At 45.7% G+C, this 25,392-nt stretch overlaps 1 protein-coding gene across 1 annotated transcript in view; it reads left to right on the top strand.

Moving 5' to 3' along the window:
• Positions 1–20,184, top strand: part of LOC143297036 (lon protease homolog, mitochondrial-like) — a 52,308-nt gene extending 32,124 nt beyond the window's left edge. The window contains exons 19-22 of the mRNA XM_076609201.1: positions 11,637–11,802; positions 13,130–13,347; positions 17,373–17,537; positions 19,371–20,184. Coding sequence (XP_076465316.1) covers positions 11,637–11,802; positions 13,130–13,347; positions 17,373–17,537; positions 19,371–19,520 — 699 coding nt within the window. The 3' untranslated portion in view covers positions 19,521–20,184. The remainder of the gene's footprint in view (positions 1–11,636; positions 11,803–13,129; positions 13,348–17,372; positions 17,538–19,370) is intronic.
• Positions 20,185–25,392: the final 5,208 nt, after the last annotated feature.

The raw sequence follows: 25,392 nt of genomic DNA, 5'->3' as shown, positions 1-25,392 counted from the left end.
ATCCGCCTATGCGGAGAAAACAAAAATAGCTACGGCCGATAACCTCCCAGAAATAGGTAACCTCCCCTTTGCCCCCCTGACTAGCGCCCTCTTTTTCCAGCAGCCATTATGACTCCTGTTCCTGTGCTCTTCATACAGCTAAGTTTTTTCATATTTTCTGTCTGTCTGTCAATTCTCTGGCGTTCTTGTTTTTTGTCAAATTTGGTCTTCAACCAGGTCACATAATTATATGGTTCGATTGGGAAATCGGGCTAAAATTAAGGCGTGATCGCAGTCGATTCGCGGACACTCTGGGCCCTCTATTTCTGGCCCTGTCATCAACGCCAACCTGCCGCCTCCTCCACTTCCTTCGCTTCCTCCGGTCGACTCCAGACCTCCACCACCTCCTGCACCTTCTCTGGCGACTTCTAGGGGTTAGTTACCCCATACTCAGGTCAGTGGTGCCATTGATGCTGTTCATTTCAATTCGCGAATGAACTCGATGCAATCCACCTTTCTCGGCCCTGCCAGTTGGCAGGACGCCCGAGTCGATCTCCTATCACTTTTCCCATGCCAACAATGGAATGTGCCATAATCCCTTTGGGAAAACAACACCATACACTGGCTTTGGATCCACACTTTGGATCTCCCTTCTAGGGTGCCTCAGTGCGTCCCTAGCAAGGGAGTGAACTCTGTAGCCGCACCTCCTCGCCACGTTAATGTGGGTGTTCCTGCGGGGACATGGGGCAGAATGGGCATGACCTAGTCATGGCAAACGCGGCACGGGTGCGGACGATCGGTGCAATAGCAAGACTAGCTCTCGGCAACTCACTCAAGAGAGGTCGCAGACTAGACTGGTCAGGGTAGATGGAGCTCATTAGCCTTGGCAGGCAGTCCATCTAGGAGAAGGAAAACTCTGATTTCAAACCAACGGGTGGGATACCCGGCAAACAATCCCCCCCCTGTGCTCACAGGGCAGGTCTTTGGACCATGAGCCCCGGGTAGATGGAGCTCGTTAACCTTGACAGGCAGTCCATCTAGGGGAGGGATCCCCAATCTCTCACATCCCCCTGTGCTCACAGGGCAGGACTCTTTAGACCTGAGCTAAGGGAGAAGCCCCCTGACAGAAAACTTGATCCGGCCTGCCGAAGACGGAGTGTGTCAGCTACGGCGCAGGTTTCTGGTTAAAAATTCAGGACACACACGCATCAACGATTATGGTTATGCGTCAGACCACTTTGTCGTCATGGCGTCGTCCCTATCAACGACAACCGGGGAGGGACGGAGCCGGGCCTCCTGCCTCAAAGGGGCCCACCAAAGCGACCGGTGCCTCTGTCAACCTGAAGGTCAGGGGAAGGCAGAGTAGAGCGACTGACCAGACAAATTCACCACCTGTCAACCTCACAGTAGCTCAGTGGAATGCAGAAGGGCTGAGAAACAAGAAACCAGAACTCCAGGAGTTTCTCCGAAATAACAACATTGATGTCATCTGCATACAGGAGACCCATTTGAAAGATCCCCAAAGATTTTTTATTAGAGGCTACGAAGCCTTCCGCCAAGATCGAGAGGACAGACACAAGGGAGGAATCCTCACCCTCATCAAAATCTCCATCCCTGCAGTAGAAACAAGCAGATCGGGAAAAGAGGAGCTAGAACATCACACAGTCAAGCTGCTACTGCCCAGCGGAGAACTACTGATCACCAACTGCTACAGCCCTCCAGGCTCAGCTCTAGCGCTACACAAAGTGAGACTTGAAGCTTCCAGACACCTTGTGGTTGGAGACTTCAACAGCCACTCGCCAAGCTGGGGCTATGAGGAAATGGACTCACGTGGTGAGGAAGTAGAGGACTGGATGATGGACAACAAGCTCATCCTCATCAACCATCCAGAGGACAAACCCACCTGCTACTCCAGAGCATGGAAGACCTGCTCAACACCAGATCTGGCCATCGCCACAGAAGAGGTTCAGCGACTCACCTCCAGAACAGTCAACACACAGCTAGGGGGAAGCGACCATCTGCCAGTCATCCTCAGCATTTCCAGCATAGGATGCACCCAGCACAGAATGGAACCCAGCTGGAACTTCAAACGAGCTAACTGGACTCTCTTCAAAGGAAAAGCAGACAACCTCTGCCAATACATCAGTACCTCCAACAACCTCAACAACAATGTCAACCTTTTCAGCGATGCACTGCTGCGAGCAGCAAAGCAGTCCATCCCAAGAGGGAAACGCAGAAACTACAAGCCCTACTGGAGTGACACTCTGAAACAGCTCCATGCAGACCTAGACTCCACCAGAGAAACCATGGAGCAGAGAAACCTTCCAACAGCAGAAGAGAACAGAGATACAGAGGAGCTGGAATGAGAAGACCAGCAGTCTCAACATGGAGAAGGACACCGGCAAGTTGTGGAACCTGACCAAGCTTCTGAACGAAGACACGGGCACCAGACACAGCAGAACTGTCATTGAGGAAAACGGCAAGCACCACGCGGGCAAGCAGGCAGCCAACATCCTTGCAGACTTTTACAGAGAGGGCAGCACCACAACACTCCCTGAAGCCCGAGTGCAGGAAGTCCAGAGGGAGATCAAGGAGAAGCTGAAACAGCAGAACCCGAGTCAGTCCATGATGACAGCCTTCTCCATGGCCGAACTCAGTGCAGCTATCAGGAAACTGAAGAAAAAGAAAGCCCCTGGGAAAGACGGCATCCCGAATGACATGATCAAGAACCTGGGACCTGTAGCCAGACAGAAGCTCCTCTTCATCATCAACCAGTCCTGGGACACAGGGAAACTTCCAGACCAGTGGAGAGAAGCCATCATCGTCCCCATCAGAAAGAAGCAGAAGGATAAGACTAAGAAGTCCAGCTATCGACCAATCAGCCTCCTGAGTTGTCTGGGCAAGGTGATGGAAAGGATGGTGAACACCCGACTCCTGAAACACCTTGAAGAAAACCACCTGCTCAGCAATACCCAATCAGCCTACAGGAAAAACCGCAGCACCGAAGACCAGCTGGTGTACCTTGCACAGGAGATAGAGACTGCCTTTCAAGAAAAGAAGAAGGTGCTTGCAGTCTTCGTGGACCTAACCAAGGCCTTCGACAAGGTCTGGAAGGCAGGACTTCTCCTGAAGCTCCTCAACAAGAAAGTGGAAGGGAAGATGTACCGCTGGATCCAGGATTTCCTCCAACACCGCAGGGCAAGGGTAAAACTCGACGGGAAAACCAGCCACCGGGTCACTCTACAGCAAGGTGTGCCGCAAGGAGGAGTCGTTTCCCCTACACTTTTCCTCATCTTCATCGATGACATCGCTGAGAAGATCTCCAAGCATGTCTCCAGAGCCCTCCACGCTGATGACTTTGCTGCCTGGAGTGTTGCGGAATACCTCACATCCGCCAGCCACAGAATGCAGGAAGCACTCAACCATGTGGGAACATGGGCCTCTGCCTGGGGAGTAGACATCAACACCACCAAGACAGTCTCAGCAATCTTCTCGCTGTCACCGATGTCAGAAACCTCCCACCTCAAACTGAATGGAAAGCAGTTAAAACAGGATGACACGCCAATGTACCTGGGTGTGAAGCTCGACAAGCGATTGACATGGAACCCCCATCTCAAGGACATCGAGAGACGAGCAACCAGAAAACTGGCCATCCTGAAAAAACTCGCCGGGACCTCTTGGGGTGCCAACAGCAGCATACTGCAGAGGGTGTACACTGGAACTGTCAGGCCAACCCTGGAGTATGGCAGCACTGCCTGGGCCACGGCATCAGCAACCAACACAAGCCGCCTGAGCAAAGTTCAGAACGCAGGGCTACGGCTGATCGCTGGCGGGATAAAGACGACTCCAGTTCAGGCGATGGAGAAACACACAGGCCTCCACCCACTCGAAGATAGACGAGAGGGAAAAGTCTTCATCCACAGCGAGAAGCTCCTGCGCATGCCAACTCACCCCATGCACGAAAAACTGAAGCACCCAACAAAGAACAGACTGAAGCGGACCAGCTTCAACCACCTCTCCAAGGCCCTGCACCGCCAACATGAAGACCTGCTGCCCTCGTCCCCTGCCGAGATGGAAACACTCCCCGACTTCGAGGAACCGGCCGACCAACTGGAAGGAGTCTCAATCATCACAAAAGTCCCTGGCATCGACCAAAAGGACTGCCAAGCCCCTCCCCTGCTGAAAGCTCTGACATTGGAGATGATTGAGACTCGGTACAACCCCAGCGAATGGACGCACGTCTTCACAGACGGATCCTCGGAGGGAGCGGTGAAGAATGGAGGAGCAGGTATCTTCATCAGGCACACAGATGGAAGACTGACCCCTGGAGCCTTCCCCACAGGAAGAATCTCCTCGAACTACAGAGCAGAGACAGCAGCACTACTCCATGCTGCACAAGGCCTCAGGACGTCAGTCAACCCACCACCAAAGATAGCCTTCTTCACTGACTGCAGATCTCTCCTGCAGGGACTCCAGTCAACCAGAAACGAACAGCAGCTGACAAACATCAAAGCAGCCCTTCATGACCTTTCAAAACGGTCGACTGTCACTGTTCAGTGGGTTCCTTCTCACTGTGGGGTCACGGGGAACGAAAAGGCCGATGCTCTCTCCAAGGCAGGCAGCAAAATGAAGCAGTTCAGCCACCCCGTGACCTACAGAGAGGCCAGGACCATCATCCACAACCGATACCAGAACCAGTGGAAGAGAAGGCTGGGTGCAAACAGTGGTGTCGATCCAATCCACCAGCTCCAGAGACACCAGCAGACAGTCCTCTTCAGACTGAGAACTGGCCACTGCCGACTACTGAGTCACCTTCACCGTATGAAGATCGCCCACACTGATGAGTGTCCATGTGGCACTGGACCCCAGACCCCTGAACACATCCTCCAACACTGCCCAACCCATGAAGCTCTACGGCGTCAAACCTGGCCAGGGGGCACAGAGCTACAGGCGCAGCTTTGGGGAGACCGCCACGACCTGGAGAAGACCGTGGGTTACATCGTGGCGACAGGGGTGACCGTCTGACGCAGCCAAAACATCGAACGCAGAAGAAGAAGGATCCACACGCTAGACTGGGCCCTATGTGCGATGCGTCCGTGGTGGCGGCCGTGACATTGGCTCACGCGCCCCAGACGTAGCATGCCTCTTCCGTCTCGGATCCTATGGTGACCGAGGCGCTTAGAGATGCCCTCCCCAGGTGTAGGGAGGAAGGTGGACCACTAGGGGACACGCTCGCCCATGCTTGTGCACCCTCCCCTTGTCCCGAGTGTCCGATCCAAGGGAGACCACTCCTGCTTTGGCACCCTTGCCGGCGACCGCCGCAGTTACTTCCCTTTACTGGCAAGGCCCCTCGCTTACAGTGCAGGTGCGTGCACGGTCCCTTCAAGCTTTGCGGTGATGAACCCATCTGCCACACCGCCGGTTGCTGCTGTTTCCCATCCACAAATGGCGTCTCAGCAAGCTGCTCAACCAAACAACCAGCAACCCATTGTTAACTTGCTGCAGCAATTATGCACTGGTGCCACACCTTGCGCCTGCTCCACCCCTTGCCCACAGAGCAGATGCGTGCATGGCCCATTGAACTTCGGCAGTGCTGGTTTCTTCTGTCCCCACTGCATAACTCCATTGTTACCCAGACTAATATCGGCAATTCCACATTGGAGTGCCTCTTGATAACTCGATCCTGCCACTCAGCAGTGCTCGGGCCAATCTTGTCTATCCCTTTATCCGTCAACACACAACAGCTGAACATCAGTCCTCTCACAGGAACTATTCGCGAGATTGGACCGCCGTTCACCTACAGGGGGATGCACATCCCATGGCAAGCCGACGGACTTGCCACCCCCTTGTCCACGACGTCCATAACACTGGCTTACAGCGCCATTATGCCACATGTCCCGACCATCTCGCGTCCGATGGCGACCGATTTGGGTAGGGATGCCCACGGCACTAAGGGACATTATAATTATTCCCCTTGCGGCCGTATTCACCTGTGTCGGTTATGGTGGCATCGAACCACAAACTCTCACATGCAGCATGACACTCCTCCCTATACAGCGAGGAGACGTCACACCAGGGGATATGTGCTCTAAAGACACCATCCTTTTTGCCGATTATCGGCGCCAAGGGAGGCAACTCCGCATTTGTAACCAAGGCGGTTGACACTTTAGTTACTTCCGCCGACACAGCACGTCACTCCTGCCCCCCGTGCTGTCCATCAACAATGTTTCTTCGGTTTCTCATTGGGTCCTGATGCGCATTCATGGACTTTACACAACTTTGCACAGCAACTGCACCTTTCTTGCTGTTTCTCAGGCTATTGGCCACTGAACTTTTGGGTTCTTCATCCCCCCACACTTGCACACAGCCCTCTGCAGGCAACCAACTGTATTACCATTCTCTTCTTGTTATACACAATAACAGGAAATAAATTACAATATTTCCCCTTCTATTCTTTTTGATTTATTATCAAAAACAACAACAACAACAAAAACAAAAAACAAAAAAATCATTTATATATATATATATACACACACACACACACATATATATATATATATACAAAAAAAAAACACACACACACACACACACAAAATATATATATATATATATATATATATATATATATATATATATATATATACGTGTATAGAAATGTGTATAAATGTAGCAAGATATCTCATGTGTGTGTGTGTGTGTATATATATATACATATATATATGAGATATCTTGCTACATTTATACACATTTCTATTTACACTTACAGATGTATACTTATCCCTCGGATACACATGCGTGTGCGCTTACGGGATAGGTTCATACAACTTTAATATTAACATGTACAATTATATTTCTATCTCTATTCATTGACATCTATTCATTGAGATTCCTTACATAGCAATATAGGCACACTTGCATTTGCGTCATTCTGTTTACAATGCCCAGAACTCTCTGCATCTACATACTGGCATTTTATTCATATGTGTATGTACATCTCTTATATATAGGTGCATACACAGATTCCTTTCCATTACTGATTATGCACACTTACCCGTTTACTTGGGTATATCCGTGCATGCTACACATATGCTTATACAGCCGCTTATTTCTTGCAACTCGATCTCTTGTCATTGGCATATTCCTGATATCATCACTTGAGTTGATGGAAATTTATAATCCCTTTGCACGTATATGTGTTCATTTTCATAAATTCATCCCTACCTTGCATTCGGAGGACGACTGCACTCACAGACAAAACTGCCTCATTCACGCCTGAATGTATGCTCTTTCACATATTAGTAGTGGCTGGTCCTTAGGGACCCACACACACTCCCTTCCCACCCACAGGGCTAAGAATGCCCTCTCTTGGTGCAAGGAGGGACAAGGCAACCCAACTCATTTGCCTACAACAATCACCCACAGGGCTGGAGATGCCCTAACTTGGTACAAGGAGGGATGAGGCAGTCCAACTTAGAGGTGCCACTCCAGACACACATGCCCTTCATTCCTTCCAAGTTTGTAAGGCATCCCTTCTTCCCCCCCTTGCCTACAACAACCCTTGGTTTGCACCACTGTGGTTGTGACAGCAGCTCCACATGGGCCCTACATCCTAGCCAGCCCGCCTTCCCCCCCTCCCCCATGAAGGGGTGTCTATCTTTGCCTTCCAAGTTTTAGCGGGCCCAAAAACTGCCCACTGGGCAGGAGACAATCACCCTAAGTCCATCTCTTCCACTCCTCTCTCTAGTGGCAGAAGGCCTGGGTAATAATTGTTTTCCTCGACACTCGGGAGAAAGGCATACTGACGAGGACGGATGCGTCTCACAAAGCACAACGAACCATTCATTAGCCACAGGGGCGTACCTTTCTGCCCACTCATACCAGCACGGCAGATGCCGCATTCAAGCACATCAGTTCGCCCCATCACCTTGCTTGAACAGAGATCCAGCATCAACATCTCAAACAATAGGCATTTGAAAGCACTTTCTGCACTTGGTCTTCCCTGCCTGATCCTTTCAGCCTCAACACACAACCACTGCTGTGGTTACAGATGGGCATTCCTTCTCAAGCACTGTCTTTCCAATGAGACACTTCCAGGGGTTTCTAGCCTCAGCAGGCTATCCCATCATGGAGCCCCAGCCTTCAGTCAAGGGCCTGTCAGAGGATGACTTTGTTGTCACTTTGGAAGCAAGTACCATGTCTTTCAGACACACGGTTGCACCACAAGACCCCGTCAACTCCTTCCGGCTTTCTTACATTTCAACATAACCTGTATGGTGGACACCTTTTTCCCTCAAGCACACAGCAGCTGTTTCCTGATTTACCCATGCTGATTGGTGTCCTCCTAAGACCAGTATATGATAATCAGTCGTGTACGACAATGACCATCAGAACCGCAGAGGAGGCAACTGCTGTCCCGACTATTCGGGCTGGAATTCGATTATACAATTTATAGTAGAGAGTGTTTTGCCCAAGTTGCATCTCCAGTCCCTCGATCAAGAGGGCCTTAGGACTCATCATTGGGATGGATCCCAAAGGCTAGTTAGCCCCAAGGCTACAGCACTAAGTCCTAGTGCAATTTGACTTCTAGTCTGAGAGACATAGTCCTTCATGAAAGACTAAGCTGCAAATGATTTCCCTTTGCATTTAAGAAACCACTGATAGTGATAATACAGCTCTCACTTTGCTGTTGGCCATACTGAAAATGTATGTCATATCAGTGATTTGATGTAAATGGCCAGTACAACACATCTAGAGCCACTTTCCTCCCTGACCCCGCCCCGCTCCATCCCAGGCTTAGTGCGCACCACACACAGCCAGAGGCCTGTCATGGATCCGGTCCCCTTTCTCACTAAAGAACCTTCAGCAAAAATCTTCCTCATGGAAACCCTCTTCCATTAGCAATTCCACCACAGAATGAGACTCAGTGACCTGCGGGCACATGAAGTGCACTCCCACAGCCTGATCCAACCCAGCCATTGACTGCAGACAGCTTTCTGCAGGTTGCTCCAACATGCCACACTCAGGTAGAGAAGCCACCAAGCCTTCCATATGCCCCTTCGTGATGGTACCTACCTGGGCAATTACACAGCCCTGACCCAGAGACACCAGGGACCTCAAGTCTCTTGTTGCCAAATGTCTGCCATTCTATGCATAGGCGACATACCAGTGCTGTCGTTTTTTGGCAACGACAAAAAAGTGGTGGAGGGAGCGCCCATCGCCTGTCAGCTCGCATGGAGGAGCTCTACAGATCTGGCTGTCACGCCTAAGGCAAGCCCAACATGGTGGCCTACCTCTGTCTCGTGCCACAGTTTCCTTCAAACACATTTTATCACTTCCACTATCGGCCCACAACCGATGTGGAATCATCAGATCAACCACATGTGCACCTCCTTGCATTGACGCTCAACCGCGCTTAAGTGAGACATCCCTATAGGATACGTGTTTCCTTCCCTTCCTTTGATTCGAAGGGCTCTCAATAAAGCCTGGATTCAACACACTGACCCGATTTTCTTTGCACTACATTTATCAGCACAGCTGTGGTCCACAGACCTCTCCCACAATACAGCTGCGGACCTCAGTCTTCTTTGCCTGCACCAGTAACCTTAGGTGACACAGTACACTCTACCTTCATCAAATTCTACTTGAGGGATGTCTATCGCTTTAGGGATGTTGGCTGAAGAGGCATTGCCTCTGTGGTGGTCACACAACAGGTCATCGCAGCACACTGGCGATAGAACAGACGAGCCCTCCACCTTGTTGTGCCATTCTGCACTAGTGGGTCATGGTTAAGTATGTGTAATTAAAAGGAAATTTTCTGTCTAAAATTACGTTTAAGTAACATACTTACCGTGACCCACATTTAACCCTTTGAGCCCTGACCACCGCTTTACCGGTGGTGGGGAGGGGTGGCATAATGCCTGGCCACCGGTTGAGCGGTGCGTAAACACTTGTGTCGTGTTTTGCTATTGGTTGACTTATATTTAAGAGCCAATCAGAAAAACCGTAATATTATGACGTCAGCAAACGTAGTACCAACATGGCCGCGCCTTTTCACTGTGTTTTGTGCATGTGCTTTGGATAAAAAAGATTGATTTCTACCATGAAGTGTGCAGAGTCTCAACCTGACACGCCTCCTTTGATCAACTGATTCTGCATGTTCAGATTCATTTTCAACATCACTATCTGTAGCAGAATCATCCGATTCGAATTCCACCTCACTATCAGAGTAATCATTGTCATACCCTACTTCCGATAAATCATCAAGCATATCAATTACTTGCTGCGTTGTGTACAGTTTTCTCGCACGTTTTGTCCCTGATTTCTGCCCTGACGGGCCAGGTTGAGACTGCATGCTTCAAGTGTTTACGCACCGCTCAATAATAATAATAATAGTGGTATTTATATACCGCTGAATCTTGTGCATAGACAAATCTAAGTGCTTTCGCACCAGTCATTCTCACGCACGCATAACCATAAAACTGGAGAAACTGAAGACGAGGAAGAGGCAGGAAAGGGAGGCTATTTTGGGAAGAGGTGGGTTTTAAGGCCAGACTTGAAAGAGCTGAGTGTGGAGACTTGACGAAACGAAAGAGGAAGTTCATTCTAATTGCAAGGTCCAGAGACAGAGAAAGAATGACGGCCAACAGTCGAGAGCTTGAATCTGGGTATGCATAAATGGAGTGGATCCGAAGCTGATCGTAGTGAGCGAGATGGAGTGTAGAGGTGAAGGCAGCCACAGAGACAGGAAGGGGCTGATTTGTTAATACATTTGTAGCATAGAGTGCTGATCTTGTACTTTATTCTTGTACTCAACCGGTGGCTGGGCATTTTGTCATTTTTCTCTGCCACCGGTAAAGAGGTGGTCAGGGCTCAAAGGGTTTGACTCTCTCCATACGAACGGCGAAAGAGATGATGTTAACAGTGTTTCACCCCAGTTACCATCATCAAAATATTGCAAGCAGAAGGCTCTTATACTGAACAGGTGAATGTTGACAAAGAATACCACAATTCTGATGACGGAAACTAAAGGTTGGGTCATTCAGACACCCACTGGACATCCGAGGCGTCTGTGTAGAGGAGAAGAGAGGACTGGCCATACTGAGTGAGTTAATACCAATTATTTGCAAATTTTGGCTCAGGAGCTCAGGCAGAAGGGTTAAAATTGCTCAGGAACTCAGGGCTCAAAGGGTTAAGACCGTCGCGTTCCTCCCTGCCTTCTGTTCCCCCTGCACACTGCGCTGGTTGCGGCGATTTGCCGTAAAAAGAGGGCGCTAGTCAGGGGGGCAAAGGGGAGGTTACCTACTTCCAGGAGGTTATCAGCCATAGCTACTTTTGTTTTCTCCGCGTAGACGGATAGTAGTTAGCACAGGACAGGAATGTCAGACCCCTGCCGGAGTCTGCACTAGTGGGTCACGGTAAGTATGTTATTTAAACGTAATTTTAGATAGAAAATTTCCTATTTTAAAACTTAACATCATTTCAAGTTATCTTAAATGGGGGATGGCTTGTGAAGGGCACGAACTGAGAGAAGGGTCAGTGACAGAAAGAAAGAAAGAAATGAAGATTTTTAATGAGAAACACAATCACATGCGCGCACGCACACACACACACACACACACACACACACACACATCAGCTGTCATGTTATGTTGGGGCAGATCTACCGCAAGGCAGCTTACAAGCTGGTGAGCGAGGGCCTGAAGGAGATCAAGGTGGACAAGGGCAACCTGGTGGACTTTGTAGGCCGCCCTGTCTTCTCCCATGACCGCATGTACGACAAGACCCCTGTTGGCGTCATTGCCGGCCTGGCCTGGACCTCCATGGGTACAGTGGTCTTGTCTGTGTGGTGTGGGAGACCTCCATGGGTACAGTGGGCTTGTCTGTGTGTTGTGGGAGACCTCCATGGGTACAGTGGGCTTGTCTGTGTGGTGTGAGAGACCTCCATGGGTGCAGTGGGCTTGTCTGTGTGGTGTGCGAGACCTCCATGGGTACAGTGGGCTTGTCTGTGTGGTGTGAGAGACCTCCATGGGTACAGTGGGCTTGTCTCTGTGGTGTGGGAGACCTCCATGGGTACAGTGGGTTTGTCTGTGTGGTGTGCGAGACCTCCATGGGTACAGTGGGCTTGTCTCTGTGGTGTGAGAGACCTCCATGGGTACAGTGGGCTTGTCTGTGTTCTGTGGAGGACCTCCGTGGGTACCATGGGCTTGTCTGCATTGTGTGGAAGACTTTCATGGGTACAGTGGGCATGTCTGTTTGTCGTTTGGGGACCTCCATGAGTACAGTGGTCTTGTCTCTTTGTTATATAGGGGACCTCCGTGGGTGCAGTGGTCTTGTCTCTGTGTTATGTAGGGGACCTCCGTGGATACAGTTGACTTGTCTGTGTGATGTATGGAGGACCTCCATGGGTACAGTGGTCTTGTCTGTGTGGTGCGTGGGGGACCTCCATGGGTACAGTGGTCTTGTCTGTGTGGTGCGTGGGGGACCTCCATGGGTACAGTGGTCTTGTCTGTGTGGTGCATGGGGGACCTCAATGGGTACAGTGGGCTTGTCATTGTTGTGTGTGGGGTATAAGATTGATTGGGAGCATGGCTTCAGTGGGAAAGGTAGGTGGTTGAGCAGAAGAATGGTGATCATGTCTGTGAGAATGTCTGTGCCTTTATAAACAGTGAGTGATCTGAAGCAAGAAGAGCTGGGTGAATGTTAGGGAGGAAGAGGTGGAGGAGGATTGTGGTCAAGTGTTTGAGAATGCCTGTGTTTTTCATAACATACTGGTTCAACAGAAGGGTTTAAGTCTGAATGGAATGTTTTACAAGATGACTGGAAATAAGACTGACAATTTTCAATATTAAGTGGAGTGGGCGGAGAGGAGATGTCAGGGTATTGTTTTCCATTCTGTGGATGTAACTTTGTATTAACGCCATATGCAGAGACCCAGGCTTTGACACACAACCAACAGACCTGGAGGAATCTGGTTAACATTTCTTTTGTGCAGCATCCCAATGACTGTTCACAGAGTGAAGGGAGAAGAGGAAGAATAATACTGTATTACTTTAAAAAATTAAAAAAAAGAAGAAAATATCAGTTTTTTTCCTTCGTCATGTTAAGGAAGGGGTGAAAACTCACACATATTTCTTTGATCCTGAACTGGCAGGAGGGTCGACCCTGTACATAGAGTCGGTGCAGGAGGAGCCCAGGCAGGATCTGAGCGGGGAGAAGCAGGTGGGGAAGTTGGATGTGACAGGTAACCTGGGCAATGTGATGAAGGAGAGCATCCACCTGGCCTACAGCTTCGCCAAGACCTTCATGTCCCTCAAGTTCCCAGATAACCAGGTGCTGCAGAAAGCCAACCTCCACCTGCATGTGCCAGAGGTCAGCAGCACAGGGAAGATGCCACTGATTGTTTATTTGTGTAGTTATCATTAAAACCGAGGGAAAAAAAGTTCCATCATCATGAATGAAGGATGGTAAGAGGGAAGGGGGTGTAATAGCCAAGTAGTAAAAGCATTGGACTTTCAGTCTGAAGGGTCCTGAGTTTGAATCTCAGTAGCGATGCCTGGTGGGTAAAGTGTGGAGATTTTTTGGATCTCCCAGGTCTCCAGATTTGCAGACCTGCTAGTGCCTGAACCCCCTTCATGTGTGTTCACATGCAGAAAATCAAATACGCACGTTAAAGATCCTGTAATCCTTGTCAGCATTCGGTGGGTTATGGAAACAAGAACATACCCAGCATACACACACCCAAAAATGTAGTATGGCTGCCTACATGGTAGGGTAAATAAGCAAAAAATGGTCATACACGAAAAATGTTACATGTCTGTATGAGAGTGTGAGTGTTTGTGCATGTACATGACCGAAACCTGATTGAATGACACAGGAAACGGATGTTGAGTGCCAAATGGCAGCTGTCAGTCCCCTCTACCAAGGTAGGCAGCTTGTTGTGCAAATGACTCAATGTTTGTAAAGAGTTTAGAGCTTGGTCTCTGAACGAGGTCATGCGCTCTGTAAATATCTATATCATCATCATCATCATCATCAATTTCAGCAAATGAAAGGTGTCCTCAAGGCAGAGGATTATTTCCCTTGAACTGCTGTGAGAAGGGGAATTGGTGTCTAGTATAGTGTTGTTGAGTTAACCCCTAGGCTGCCTATATGACGAGATAAGTCGACATGGCAAGCATGTACGCTTTGCTGCCACAATGACGAGATAACTCGTCATCGAAATATTCTGACTTTTCCCTGCTTTGCATTCAGTTCATTGACAAAATGCTGGTAGCTTTAGCTTGGGGAATCTTTCTAGATTTTATTCATAGCTAGAAACACCATCAACATCATGAGGCAGTCCTTTATTTGAACGTTTTGGTTGGGTTACTGGCCGCAGTGTTTGCCTGGCTCCTCTCCTCGCTCGCTCAGCAAAATGTCGGACTGACGCCGTGCTCAAGATATGCGATCGTGGCGAACTAAATCAACCAAGATTTCTTTCTTTAGCTGGTGTTCAGACAGAATTGAAGTGTAAATTCGAAGAAGACAGTGATGAACATTTATAGGACGATTTGATAGAAAATAAAGGGAGCAATCAAGAGAGTGGCCAAGATACGACTATCAGTGAGTGATGCCGGCTGAACAAACCTTAGCAGGCGACAGAAAGTGACTGAATTATTAGCAGGACACAGTGTGAGCGATTTTCTTGGCACTCAGCCAACGGGATCTGATGAGAACTGGATAAAGTGACCCAGTGAGAGGGGTGAATAGGAGGGGGGTGGAGACTGAGGGGGCATGGCCTCTCATCCACATTATCACTTGGAGAAGTCACAATGTATTTTGTATTAATTCTTTTTATTTTTTTTATTGTGGTTGTTCTAGTATGATTTTGTGTGTGCAGATATCCATTTGTCCAGAAAATATGATATTTTAGTGCAAATTACCTGACTAATGTTTGGAATGAACAAGTTGAAAATGTGACAAAAAACAAAACACTGATTTCAAAACAACAGCATGTCACTAAAAATATATAAAATGGGAAGACATCATGTGTTTTGTATTCTTTATTTATTTACCTTTAAGAAAATATATACTTTTATGGGTCTTTCTCTAATAACAAAGAGCACAGAATTTTTTGAAAATTTATCCCCGTTTTTTGTGGAAAAAAAACAAACCCTGGCAAATAGATTTCACTTAAATCTTATTTTCCTGGCAGTGAAAGGGTTAAGGACTGTTTTCCTGACAAGCTCAGAATACACTAATAATAGTCAGTCCATTTGTGCTATTTTTTTATATAAGGGTTGTTGTTTGTTTTTTCTATAAACCATCCTCTGTTCTGTTTACCTGTTTGCAAGCTGATGAGAAGCTCAGAATTAGTGACTTGGATTTTTTTTTTTTATGCCCTTATCTTGTTTATGAATTACAGCAAATGTGCATGTTTATTGTTAACTACGTACACCAGTAGCCTGCAGTATGTAGGATCAGCCCAGCACAGGTAATGTACAGCTGTAAACTGATTGACTGGGAGACACTTGTGGGGTAACTTATATAAAACTGCTATATTGTCACACCCAACCCATTAGGTTGTACTTTTTTGTGTGTGACACAATTAATGAATGAATGGTAGATTCTGTGTTCTGTAACACACTTTGATCCTTTACACCATATATTCAGTCAGTGTTTCATGTAATGCTTTGGGCTTTTAGTAGGATATGTGATCTCTAAGTCTCTATTATTATTTTAGAAAGGAAGTCAGTGTACATTTTTAATGTACCTGACCATACCTGCTTAGCACAGGTAGTGTACAGCTGTGAAAACTGGCTGAATGATTGACTGGGACACACTAGGTTAGCACGTTTGACCAGTTCAGTACCAGAGAATTTCTTCTTTTTTTTAATTTTAAGTGTTCTCCTCTTGACAGGGAATTTTGAGGATTCAGGGGTGATTTTTTTTTTCAATAAAAATACAGTACAAAAGTAGAAACATTTTTGTGAAGGAAAATGAATGTGAAGTCTAACTCTAGGCTTTTTTTCCAATTATTTTAAATCAAGATACCTATTCAGACATTTTGAAGTGAAGATAATCATTTTTATCCATTTAAAAAGTATGTTTCTACCTCCACACAATGACACCCAAAAAGAAAACAAGCAAAATACAGCTGGAAATAGAATAGATCCCCCAATGGGGCATTGCCCTTTACCCCAGAACCCAGCCTTCATCAGAGGATTGGACTCTGGGGTATTATGATGCCTGGTTAATAGTCTTTCAGTAAGTGTGATATGCACTCATCCTGCATGCTACTTTACCACCCACAACTTGTATAATGAAAAAAAAAAAAAAAGTCTTCAAGAAAGAGACCCTTCTAGACTCAGTTCTATAGAAAATTCACAGATGGGCAAGGAAAAAAAGGGAGTAATACTTCATTCTGATGGAGCACAATACCCACAAAAAGCAACCTGCATTTTCACACAGAAGTCCCTTGCTTGTGTCAAGAAATGTGGGCCAACACAATATACCTATCACACAACCAATGTTTAGTGAAGACAGATGCTCAAAAGACATGAATAATGCATGTACATAATACCCACAACTCCAGTATTTAACTCTTTTTTTTTTCTTTTTCTTTCAAAAGTATTCTACTCTGTCTTCAATTTCAGTGGTAATAGCGATAGTGTCACTTATCACCACCACCACCACCCCCCCCCCCACACACACACACACACACACACACGCACACACACACACACACACACACACACACAGAGAGAACACCCTGTTGCTGCTATTCAGGTACCCATCAGTCCACCTGCAGAGTCAGAATGAAGTTGCAATAAAAAAAAAAAATTTAATTTGATTTCAAGGGTAATTTGGTACTAATTTGTTGTGTTGTCTTGCAGTATTTCTGTGAAAAATTTAAAAGAACTTAAATTTAAAAAAATATATATATATTTAAAAAATGAGATAATAAAAAGTTGCAGTGGCAGGTTAGGGCAGGCTGTGATGCTCTGTGGTGCAGGGAGATAGGTGACAGAATGGTTAAGGTGCTTACCTGCTATTACAGTGTCCATGAAGGTCTGGTTTTGATTCCTGGTATTGCTTTTCCTCCCAAGTTTGACTGGAAAATCAAACTGAGCATCTAGTCATTCGGATGAGACCATAAAGCAAGATCCTGTGTGCAGCACGCACTTGTTGTTTTGAGAAAGACCCATGGCAACGTAAATAGCAAAATTCTATAGAAAAAGAAATCCACTGGTGATAGTTACATACATATGTATGTATGCACTCAAGGCCTGACTAAGCACTTTGGGTTATGCTGCTGTCAGGCATCTGCTAGACAGATGTGTTGCAGCATATATTATGTGTTTGTCGAAACCCAGTGATGCCTCCTTGAGAAACTGAAACTGTTTGTGGTGTAGGGAGCGACCCCGAAGGATGGGCCCAGCGCAGGGTGCGCCGTTGCCTCGGCCCTGCTGTCCCTGGCCCTAGGCAAGCCAGCCGTGCAGAACATGGCAATGACTGGCGAGATCTCCCTCACCGGCATGGTGCTGCCTGTTGGCGGCATCAAGGAGAAAACCATCGCTGTGAGTCTTTCTCTTTCTGTTTTTTTTTTTTTTTTCTTCTTTTTTTTTTAGGGGGGGTTAGTGGTGGGAGGAGGTGGGTAGTTGGAATGGGTGTTGGGATGCTTTAGGGTGGGGGAATTTTGGGATGGGTGGGGTTGGGATGGTTGTGGTGGTTGAAGAGGGTGCCAGAGAGGTTTGGGGGAGGGGAGGGCAAGAGGTGTTTTTGACAGGTGTGAATGGGGGAGAGGTTGTGTCTGGGATAGGGAGTGGGGAAGGATTAGCCTTCACAGAGACTTTTGAAATGAGGGAAAGAGGGGATGACTTTTGTTGTAAATCTTGCTCCCCAGCAAAAAACAACAAAACAACAAAACCTGCCTGTTGGAGGTATAATGGAGGAACTGTCGCCATGAGTTATAGAAGCTGAGGGGGCAGGGAGAAGTGTCTTAGACAGGGTGGGGTGGATGGGAATAACCATCTTAAAGATTGGATTGTAAGAAAAGTGGAATGACTTTCATGGATATAGAACTTGCTCCCCAGCACAAAAGATGATACATCCTTGGGTAGCTGGGTGCCCATCACAATGTTTGGGGTATGACTTTGGCAGATACCTATCACATTGGCAAAATTCTGTCATAACCATGAGCACCATGAAGAAGAAAAAGGTACGTTTTGGGAGAAAGTGAGTGGAGAAAGACTGTCCTGGAGTTGGGTGATGACCATCACAATGTCTGGACTGAGTGGGGGTAAAGGGTATGACTATGGATATATGCATGACACACTGGCAAAATTCTGCAATCACTGTGTGTGATTGGAAAGGAAACAAAAAAGATGGTGCCATTTGGGAGGAAGTGGAGTATCCATCTTGATACTGGGTTGAGGGATAGAGAGTACAACTTTGGTGTGTGTGCATGTGTACTGTGCTTATGTGGGAGATGTCAAGAAGAAAACTATTTCAGCTAGGCGGGGACTGGGCAAGAGAGTGAGTCTTGGAGGCTGTTTATCCTTTTCATTGTTTGTTGAGCATATCACTGTATTTTAATGTATTTACTTGTGTATTTTGCCTTATTATTTTATTTCATTTCAAAGTGAATGTTTTGCACAAACCTAGGATAGACTCTCAAGGCCTGATCAGCACATCAGGTGTATGCAGAGGTCAGGCATTTGGTGCTCTTTTTTTTTTGTTTTTGTTTTTTTCTCTTTTTTCCTTTTTTTTTTTTTTTTTTTTTTTTTTTACAGCATATGTGGTGTATTGTTTTTGGATCTGTCCACTCTGACACCTTCTTGAAACTGAAACTGTATGCAGGAGAAAAACACTGTGATACTTTCAGTCCAGAGTATCAAAGGGAATTCCAATGCAGTGACTTTGTAGCTTGAAAAGAAGGCTTTGACTTAAAAAATAACTCAGGATATGTAGAGGAACAGGGATTTGTACGAGTGGGTGTCACAGTAAGTTGTAAAATACTTGTGTATCATGAGGTTGTGGTGTTGAATATACTCACACACACGTATGCACGCTCACATGTATGCACACATGCTCACACACACGTACACACTCGCACACACATGCACACACGCGCGCGCGCGCACACACACACACACACACACACAGATGTAGCATTGTACACAGATGTACAACAGTGTGCACAAGCTCAAACACCCCACCATTCAGACACACACAGATACATGCTCATATGTGTACATGCACACACACACACACACACACACACACACACACACACACATGTGCATGCATGCACACACACACATGCGCATGCACAATGCACAACTTTACAGTGACACTGACAACAAGCCACATAAACCAAATGTGAAATAACTTTTTTTTTTCCTTTCCAGGCGAAGAGAGCTGGCATCAAAACCATCATCCTACCTGAAGACAACCGCAAGGACTTCACAGACCTCCCTGAATTCATCACAAAGGGGCTGGACGTCCATTTTGTGGAAGATTATGACACCATCTTTAAGATGGTCTTCCCTGCCAGCTAAATACTTGTTTCCATGTGACCACTGTTTACCATTCTTGTCATTAAAAGAATGTCTTTTTTGGTTAACTGATAATTCAGTGTGGTATGTTGATAGCTGAGGAATATATGTGTTGGGGAATAAAAGAAAGTGCAAATATGCATTGATGTGGAAGGTACAGGGAACTCATTTCTCTGTGTAGGAAAGCTGTGATGTGTGTGTGTGCTCTTATATATTGCAGTTTATACCTGCAAACCAGAGAAGGAACTAATTTTTTTTTTTTTAGCATGTGCTCTTGTTTCAAGTTTTTTTCACACAAGAGAATAAAAAATATACTTTAAAGTTACTGTCGGTTGTGGTGTTTGTTCATGACTGAAAAATAGAGCGAAAAAAGATCAACTATTTATGACATGTCATGACTGTAATTAACTGCATGTTCATCATTCATTGGATTTGTAACCAGAGTTTTTAATATCCTTCTGTGCACTTGTTCAGAGTAATCACATGCTGAAATATTGTGATGAAGCTTTTTAGATTTTCTTTCTCCAGTTAACTGAGTATTTTTTGTTGTATTGAGAGTGGGGATGGACCAAATGTTATTTGTTCTTAGTCAGTTGTGTTCATTTTCTCATTTCGCTTAGACAGGGAAGAAACAATTTTCGCTGAAGGTGTTAATTTCAGAGATGTGCCAAGATTCTTGTTCATGCATTCAGATATTGCAAATGGGAGTAAAAAGTGCCTGGATATGAGATTTGTGTCTTGGATTCTTCGCTTCCTCTGTCTCTTTGCTTCTATCTGCCTGTTTGTCACCGATTGCCTTCCTCATGTTTGAATGCTTCTGTGCCTGTCATCTGGAACCTAATTAACTGTTTGCAGCATCCCAAACAAGGGTGGCTCCTTGATGTCAGTCTGAAGTTACTTCCCACGGTCTCCAAATGATGGGTGTTTCACAGTGTCTGCCTTCCCCCTGCTTTTAATCATTGACATCATATCCTAATACATTTCCTGATACATTTACTTCATAATGATTTCCATTTCCTGTTTACATGGTTTTGGCTTCTGTTTTCCACTAGTTCAGTTGTTATTGTTTGGGTGTTTTTTTTTCAGCATAGTTTTATGATGTTTTTGGACCATCAAAAATGAGCGAAGAGTTTTGTTGCGCATCTCATCAAGATGGCAAGTCAGTGGATGAAACCCATGTTCCATTCAGAGAGACAACAAAATTACTTCAGTACATCTCTTCCAAAACAGATAAGTGAGGAAGAAGAATGTGGACTCTGGGTGCACAGACTTCTGTTTCTAACATTCTGAATTGTGAAAAAGACCAGTGCAGATATTTTTTCCCATCTCTGTCTCCTCATCACCATCATCTCCATAGAAAAGAAGCCAAGGTGAAAAGCAGGTGCAGACTAGCCCAGCTGCTGTTCACCTGCATGGTGTGAGCAGTGTGGTGTACAATCTGCATACCCCATTGTGTAAGAAAGGATGTTGGTCAGTTCTTCTCCAGCCCTGCTCTGATTTGAGCTGTGGCAGGTGGGAATGACTGCCATGGAGTTCCCAACTGCAGTGAAAAGCAGCAACCCTTCAGACAATGATCTTTCACCTGTTCTCAAGACAAACCTTACTTTTATCTCAAGGCATGATAGCAAAAAGGTCGGGGTTTGGACAATTCACAATGGATCAACTCGTGAGAAAACGGTGAGATCCAAATTCCACCCAGACTACAAGCTTGGCAATAACCACCCGAAAGCAGTCCAGTAATACATGAAATTTATGGAAGGGAGTAGATGTATCAGATCATCAGAGCTCCCACAATATGAACATATGCAAGTGTTTGAATTATGGTTTGGAGAGTTTAATTGTGAATGCTGAAGTTATTACAAAGCAGTTCAACTCCAGGGCTGGCAGTGCTTTGAAGGCTGACTGTTTCAGAATTATGGTCTTCTATGGAGGGAGACAGTTGAAGGGGTTTGTGAGCAAACATTTGACCCACCAGTTATACTGGACAGTGATTTTATTGGGGTGAATCCAAAGAGAAAAAAACTCATCAGGAAAGAGATGAAAGGCAGACTGTGTGGTGTGTTCTGATTGGTCTGTGAAACATCATCAGACATCTGTGAGGAATGCCTCATGCCAATGTGTGTGGAGCCTGGCTTTAGACACTTAGCCACCTTGTTGGACAACCTGTGTGCCTGGACTGCATGCCGATGGAAGAAAAAGACTGAGCGGGCCCTTCAAATGACTGACAGTGACAAGCAGGTAATCAGTTGACTCTGGCTCAGTTCAGCGCTGACAATGTTCTGTCAGTGTGTTTGCTAACAACTATTCTTATTTGCAGTAACAGCATGCATACCGGATTGAACTGGTGGTCCTTGTGTTTCTTTACTGGACTTCATACTAATTGTTTTGTTTTATTTTTGTATTTTCTAAGGTATTTTTGCACCATCACCACCACCATCAGCAATCACATCAAGCAAACAACCAAAATATCTCCCAATGGGGATTTTGTTCAGTAAGGTCAGCCCGGAATGGCTCCTTTCCCCTGGTTCCCATAGGGGATGGAGGTTAGTCTTGAGGCAAGAACGTTTGTGATCTTCACAGTTAGTTGTCCATGATGGGGAAGGAATGGGAGATGGTTTCGTTTGATCTACTATGTGTCTTTGGGAGAAAGACAGCCTTTCTGAAGGGTTTTAACCCATTGACAGCTGAGCCTTGGTAAAATAATATCAGTATGCCATGAATTCAGAATGCAATGGCTGTTTTTTGTGTACTCTCGAGTGTTGATTTTGTTAAGCAAAAGTAAAGCAATCCCAAGAGAAAGAAGAAGACCGAATAAATAATGTTTACTGACACCCTTATGTGTAAGCTCAGTCTGTCCAAGGTGACAGTCCTAACTCAACTGACGAGCATACTTGACAGCAGCATTCAAGGGGTTAGTTATATTTTAGAGCCCAGTTTTCATGAAAGTTAATGTTGCATATCATTTGTACCATGGCACCTGCCATCTCCATGGTGCCTCAGCTTGTACAGATGACAAGGATTCAGTACAAAACACTAGCAGTCCAGTTGCTGGGCACATATGGCAACGAATTGTTACTGCTTATCTTCCATGCTTCAGTGGGATCACTTTGAAAAGATGAAAGTTTTATAGGGCATGTAATTACATGTACGTGTGTGTGCATGTGCATGCTAGTGCACAAAGAGATGGGGAGAAAGGGGGGAATCTCAGAGTGAATGTAATGCATATTTCATTATTGTTTGAAGTTGAGTATGCGTACAATGACAATATGCGTACAATGACAATAGCCAGTGGTAGTGCTTCATTTCATTTTGATTTTCTTAGTTACCTCAGTGGATGGTTGGGGGGGAGGGGATGGGGGGCAATGGAGGGGAGGGCGATTTTATGTTTTGGACCAGCCTAAGTCATTTTATGTAGACCCTAGGAGAACATTTTGTATTTCACTGGTTGATTTAGCTCTGTGTGAAAACCTTCAGTGTGTTTTTGTGTTCAAAGATGGTGCATGGCCTCGCAGATGGTTTAAAAAGAGTGTTCAAGAACAACCTCTTGTAGTGGTACAAATACATTCACAAAACACACACATGCGTACACACACACTACACATGTGTGTGCGCGTGTGTGTGTGTGTGTGTGTATTTCTTTTTATCACAACAGATTTCTCTGTGTGAAATTCGGGCTGCTCTCCCCAGGGATAGCGTGTCGCTACACTACAGCGCCACCATTTCTTTGTATTTTTTCCTGCATGCTGTTTTATTTGTTTTTCCTATCAAAGTGGACTTTTCTACATAATTTTGCCAGGAACAACCCTTTTGTTGTCATGGGTTCTTTTACGTGCGTTACCTCTAGGCCATCACTCCACTAGCATGCACACGCATGCACACATACACACACACACACTCACATATATCGGGTGTCAAAAAAAAAAAGTGAACCGCTTTTTGACAAGTATGTTCTCAGTGATAGAGCAACCGAATTCATTGAAAATTTTCACACAGTAACCTTAGGGTATCATAAACAAGGCTGCAAGATATCTAAAAGTTCGGACGCAGATTATGTGAGTATTGTCAAATTCAAAACAGCATGCCAAAAAATCTATATCAGAGGAAAACTCACTTATTTCAGTTTATGCTCAATGTAGCCTCCATCTTCCTCCACAACTAAACGAAGCTGTTTCTTCCAAGCAGAAATGCTTTTACGTATTTCTTCCACCGATATCTCCTCCCATGACACAATTATCCTGTCCTTTAACGCCTGCTCGGTCAATTTGTCTCTCACTCCCCGGTAAACTTTCTCCTTCAGAGAGTCCCATTTGGCATTATCCAATAGGTTAAGTCAGGACGTTGTGGAGGCCATTCATCCTTTTTGATGAATTCTGGTGTAGCCTTCTCCAGATGGGCCTGGGTTACCCTACTTGTGTGAGAAGGAGCCCCATCTTGCCGAAACACGTAATTGTTTTTGGGATAAAGACGCCTACAATCCGGGAGAAGATTGTCATCCAATAACTGAATGTAGCTTTCTCTATTAACCTTGGCTCTGTCAGTGTCAATAAAATGACTGTTTGTTTTTTCCTTTCCAGGATACTCCAGCTGAAACCATTATCTTTTTTGAAAATCTAGAAGTCTCATGATAGAGGCGAGATGGCTGAATTTCTCGTTTCCGTTTCCCATAAACGCGATCGTTTAGCGATTATAGCTGTCTCTAACGTAAAGTCTTTCTCGTCTGTGAAAATGATCCTTTTCACATCAGTGGCCGAGTAGCGGTCATTCAAGTTACGGAGGCGAGTTTTTCTTTTCCCTCTAACATTTTGGTCCCTCCTTGATACCCGTATCCTCTTGAAGGGCTTCAGCTCCAGTTCTTTCGCCATTCCTTGCACAGAAGACTTGCTCACTTGTAAATCGCTTGCAACTTCTCTTAGAGATTTGTGGGTCCCTGGGTTCTCCTCCTGGGATTGAATCAGTTAATAACAATAGTAATAATAATATAATAATGGATACTTATATAGCACACTATCCAGAAATCTCCTCTAGGGTTGATTTACAAAAACGCTTTTGTTAACATAAAACATTACATCTATGTTACAGACACACACCAGAATGTGACTACACACACAGACACACACACACGCCCCTACTAGCCATAACCCACCGAACGCTGACATGGCTAACAGGATCTTTGACGTGCGTATTTGATCATCTGCTTGCCGTATACACACGGAGGGGGTTCAGGCACAAACAGGTCTGTAGAGATGTTGACCTGGGAGATCGAAAAAAATATCCACCGTTTACCCACCAGGCGCTATGATTCACTGCGTTACGACAAATCCATGCACGCTACACCACATCTGCTATGCAGTCTAAAACCTCGCCAGTTGACTCTCTCAGACTTTGGTCCGATTCGCAGACCAATTCTGAGCTTAGCTCTCAGACTATTATCAAATTCATTACGGACCAAGTATTGTTCTAATGTCAAGTGTATATGCTTTAATAACCTGACAATTGAGCATATAATTTTTCACTGTAGCTTGATGAAGCCTTTTGTACACGAAAGTGTGTCTTCACAAGTGACTGAGAACGTTGATGTTTTTGACTTTTTGCATTCATTATCAGTTGTTTCGCTTGTCAGTTTAACGACTTCTCTTTTACGAAGTCCTTTAAGTAATTTCCTGTAACTGTATTTAGAGGGGTTTTTTTGTTTGTTTGTTTGTTTTGTTTTTCTTTCAAATTTCACCCACATTTTTACCCTCATTTGCCCAGTTTCTCCAAACCCTCCATTCATCCACATCTCCCACCCCTTCTAACAGATAATACTCAGATGTATTCATAAATACTTTTACAAAATGTCTTCAATCACCGATATGTGTGACGGGACATTAAACAA

This window comes from Babylonia areolata, chromosome 22 (assembly GCF_041734735.1).
Source record: "Babylonia areolata isolate BAREFJ2019XMU chromosome 22, ASM4173473v1, whole genome shotgun sequence".
Classification (NCBI taxonomy): domain Eukaryota; kingdom Metazoa; phylum Mollusca; class Gastropoda; order Neogastropoda; family Buccinidae; genus Babylonia; species Babylonia areolata.
The sequence above is the reverse complement of the archived record's forward strand: the minus strand, read 5'-3'. Positions and strand labels throughout refer to the sequence as shown.